This window comes from Pseudopipra pipra, chromosome 15, assembly GCF_036250125.1.
Source record: "Pseudopipra pipra isolate bDixPip1 chromosome 15, bDixPip1.hap1, whole genome shotgun sequence".
NCBI classification, from domain to species: Eukaryota; Metazoa; Chordata; class Aves; order Passeriformes; family Pipridae; genus Pseudopipra; species Pseudopipra pipra.
The window spans coordinates 3,165,897-3,170,221 of record NC_087563.1 but is presented as its reverse complement, the minus strand read 5'-3'; the positions used below and the strand labels follow the sequence as shown (position 1 = coordinate 3,170,221).

At 61.9% G+C, this 4,325-nt stretch overlaps 1 protein-coding gene across 1 annotated transcript; it reads left to right on the top strand.

The window, feature by feature from the left end:
- The first annotated feature begins 694 nt into the window (after nucleotides 1–694).
- LOC135422385 (protocadherin alpha-2-like) lies at nucleotides 695–3,684 on the top strand. The gene has a single exon (XM_064671480.1). It carries the CDS (start codon nucleotides 958–960, stop codon nucleotides 3,664–3,666), a length of 2,709 nt encoding a protein of 902 aa, XP_064527550.1. The 5' UTR covers nucleotides 695–957; the 3' UTR covers nucleotides 3,667–3,684.
- The last annotated feature ends 641 nt before the right edge of the window (nucleotides 3,685–4,325 follow it).

Sequence of the window (4,325 nt, the reverse complement as noted above, 5' to 3'; positions counted from 1 at the left end):
GAAGACTATGAGAAAGAAGAGAAGGAAGGAAGAAACAATGCAGAGAAGGAGAAGCAAAGAAGAATGAAGTAATAAATGGAAAGAGAGATGAAAGGAAGAAACCATGAACTGATTTAGGTACATGGCACTGACGGTATCACTGTACACAAGAAGAAAGGAAGGTGAGACAGGAAAAAAGGAAGGAGGCAAAGCAAAAGACAAAGAAGAGAAAGTAGGAGAAAGGCGGGGAAGAAATTAGGGTAAACAAAGAAGGAAGAATGGAGAGAGATAGATGAGACAGTCGAGATGACCAGCACGCACCGACCTTATCTCTAGACCTCGAGAGGAATTGGTCCCAAAAATCTCCGCCTTGGTCAGAGCACCACGCTCCGGCGCTGATGTCCAGAAATTAGCGCTGATTGCTCCGACTTTGATGATCTCAACCGCAGCACCTGAGGCGACTGACGAACTGCCAGCGGGGGTAAAGAACAGAGGAGGAACAATAGAGAAGGGAAAGGGGAGTAAGGGAAGGGCATGGCACCGGAAAGACGAAAATGAGAATTAAGAGAATAAAGAAAAAGGAGGAGCAAAATAGAAAAAAAGAAACTAGAAAAGAGATAACTAATGAAGGAAAGAAGGATAAAAGAAGGAAGAGAAAGGACGAAAGAAAGAGGAGCAAGGAAAGACAAAACAGGCAAAGAAAAAGAGAAAGGAAAAGGAGCACGGTAGGAAGAGCCGGCAGAGGAGATGCGGAGGCTTGGGCGCTGTGTGGGAGCGTGTGAGGCGGCGGAGCAGCGCACGGTGTCGCTGCAGGCTGAGGAAGGGCGTGTGGGCGGCTCCTTGGCGGTGCGGCGGAGAGCCCGGCTGTGAGCGCGGGGGGGCGGCTGGGGCCGGGCAGCGGAGCCGGGGCGTGCGGGCGGCGGCGGGAGCCGTGCGGGGCCCGTGCGGGGTCCGAAGGAATCGGTGTGTGCGGCGGCGATGGGCGAGTGTGCGTGGGGTGCGGTGTTGCGGGTGGTGGCGGTGCAGGCGGCGTGGGCGCTGTGCTGGGGGCAGGTGCGGTACTCGGTGCCGGAGGAAGCCAAGGCCGGGACGGTGGTGGGCCGTGTGGCGCAGGACCTGGGTGTGGAGGCGGGCGAGGCGGAGGCGCGGCGGCTGCGGCTGGTGCCTGGGGGCCGGCGGGCGAGCGTGGAGGTGAGCGGGGCGAGCGGGGCGCTGGTGGTGAGCTCGCGGCTGGACCGGGAGGAGCTGTGCGGCAAGAGCGCGCCGTGCGCGCTGCGGCTGGAGGTGCTGCTGGAGCGGCCGCTGCGCGTCTTCCACGTGGAGCTGGAGGTCACCGACATTAATGACAATGCCCCCATCTTCCCCGCCGCCCGAAAAAACATCAGCATTCCGGAACTGAATACGCTCCCTGGGTCTCGTTTCCCGCTGGAGGGCGCGTCTGATGCGGATATCGGAGCGAACGCGCAGCTCTCCTATAGACTGAGCCCCAGCGAACATTTCTCTCTGGATTTACAAAAGTCGAATGAGCGAAATATTGAACCCGAACTTGTTTTAACGAAACCTCTGGACCGGGAGACGATGCCGGTGCACCAGTTGTTGCTGACGGCGAGTGACGGGGGCCGGCCGTCTCTGACAGGGACGATGGAACTGGTGATCTCAGTGCTGGATGCGAACGACAACGCGCCCCAGTGTAACCAGTCGGTGTATAAAGTGCAGCTGCCGGAGAGCACTGCAGTGGGGACGCTGGTGGCACGGGTGAACGCCACAGATGCAGATGAAGGAATTAATAGTGAGGTGACCTACGGCGTGACGAACTTCTTTCCCCCGAGTGGAAAAGATGTGATTTCCATAAATCCAAAGACGGGGGAGATTCACCTGACGGGCGCCCTTGACTTCGAAGAAGTCAATATACTTGATTTTCGTATAGAAGCGAGAGACCAAGGGACGCCCTCGCTGTCGGGCCACTGCAAGGTGTTGCTGGAGGTGCTGGACGTGAACGACAACGCGCCGGAGGTGCGGGTGACGTCGCTGTCGGTGCCGGTGCCCGAGGACGCGTCGCTGGGGACGGTGGTGGCCCTGCTGAGCGTGTGGGACCGGGACTCGGGGTCGAACGGTCGTGTGCGGTGCTGGGTGTGGCCGTCGGGTCCGTTCGTTCTGGAGGCGACGTTGTCGGGGTCGTACTCGCTGGTGCTGCGGGAGTTGCTGGACCGGGAGCGGGTGTCGGAGTACGAGGTGGAGGTGCGTGCGGAGGACGGCGGTTCTCCGTCGCTGGGCGGCCGCGTTGGGCTGCGTGTGCCGGTGTCGGACGTGAACGACAACGCGCCGTCGTTCGCGCAGGCGGTGTACACGGTGCTGGCGCGGGAGAACAACTTGGCGGGCGCGGAGCTGGCGCGGCTGTGGGCGCGGGACCCGGACGAGGCGGGCAACGGGCGCGTGAGCTACTCGTTGTGGGAGGGCGCGTTGGGCGGGGGGTCGGGACCGTGGTGGTCGGGGACGTCGGGGTCGGTGGGGGGTGTTGCGGCGTCGAGCTACGTGTCGGTGGAGGCGGAGAGCGGCGTGTTGCGGGCGCTGCGGCCGCTGGACTACGAGGAGGTGCAGGTGCTGCAGTTCGAGGTGCGTGCGGTGGACGCGGGGGAGCCGTCGCTGTGCGGCAACGCGACGGTGCAGCTGTTCGTGCTGGACGAGAACGACAACGCGCCGGCGCTGCTGCCGGCGGCGGGCGGCGGGTCGGAGGCCGGGGCGGTGTCGGGGGAGTCGGGGACGCTGTGGGCGTGGGCGTCGTGGGGTTCTCCGTCGGGTCAGGTGGTGGCGAAGATCCGGGCGGTGGACGCGGACTCGGGCTACAACGCGTGGCTGCGCTACGAGCTGTGGGAGCCGCGGGGCAAGAGCGCCTTGTTCCGCGTGGGGCTGTACAGCGGCGAGGTGAGCACGGCGCGGGCGCTGGAGGAGGCGGACGGGCCGCGGCAGAGGCTGGTGATCGTGGTGCGGGACCACGGCGAGCCGGCGCGCTCGGCCACGGCGACGCTGAGCGTGTCGCTGGTGGAGGGCGGCGAGGCGGCGCTGGCGGCGGCGGCGGGCTCGTCGTCGCTGCTGCCGCGCTCGTTGGCGGGCGGCGAGAGCGGCTCTGGGCCGGCGGCGGCGGCGGCGACGAACGTGTGGCTGGTGGTGGCGATCTGCGGCGTGTCGAGCCTGTTCCTGCTGGCCGTGGTGCTGTACGGGGCGTCGCGCTGGGCGCCGCGGGCGGCCGTGCTGTCGGGGCCCGGGCCCACGACGCTGGTGTGCGCCAGCGAAGTGGGCAGCTGGTCGTACTCGCAGCGCCACAGCCGGAGCCTGTGCGTGGCGGACGGCGCGGCCAAGAGCGACCTGATGGTTTTCAGCCCCAACTTCCCGCCGCCGCCCGGCGCCGCGGCCAAGGACACGCAGCCGGAGCCTCCCTCTCTCCTCCACACGGTCAGTGACAATCCCTTGCTCTTGTGTACTTGTTCCCTCCTCCCTCTGCTCCTTCTCTCCCGCCTCCTGGGCCGGCGTTGCCGGGAGCCGGGCTCAGTTCCCGCGGCCCGAGGGCAGTGGGTACTTGGCGGGCGCTTGAGGATGTCAATGGATCTTTTGATCTGCCTCCGCGTCCTTGCCGGAGTCCCCCGGCTCCTGCTGGTGGGCGGGCAGGACTTGCCAGAAGCAGAGGTGTAGCGACACCCCTTTGGGGTTACGGTCCGCCACTGAGACTTGCTACTGTGGATATGAATTGCTCTCCCCTGGACTTAAATCACTGCCATTTGCCGTGGGAAGTTCCCTGAGGTGTCACTTTGCAGACGACGCTGCTGCATGATGGTGTGTAGCGTTTCCAGCCGAGCTCGGTGAAGGAGGGCAAACCAAGGAGGCTGTGCTGGTGACAGTCCCCTCGGCCCTGTGTGCTGCCTTATGGTCCTTGCTGACTGCTGACCGTGGTGGTATCACATGTGTTTTCTTCTCTGTCCTCGTCCTCTGACATTTTCCTCTACAGAAGATGTGAGGCAGGGTGACAATTTGGACTTGTGGTTTAATGTATTTTCAATCTCCATAATGTAATTTCTCCATTTTGGTTGTCGCGGTAGTGTCCTTCTGAAAACTGGAAAGGTTTTGTTTTGGGGTCATTGTTAATGATTTTCAGGCTATTTTGTGTTGGTATTCACCTAGTTTTTGTCAGCTGTAGTTGTGAACTTGTGTTTGTGGCTGGACATGAGGTTTGGGGCACACTCACTTGTTTTGATATTTTTATCAATATTTACATTACCCTTTCAATTTCTGTGGAAATGCTGTTTTCCACAAGAACACAATAATCCCTCAGCCAATTTCTCCTACCCAGGGGA

Bases quoted from the DNA above. Each gene is read 5' to 3' on its own strand.
- LOC135422385 (XM_064671480.1), top strand. From the start codon at position 958: ATGGGCGAGTGTGCGTGGGGTGCGGTGTTGCGGGTGGTGGCGGTGCAG.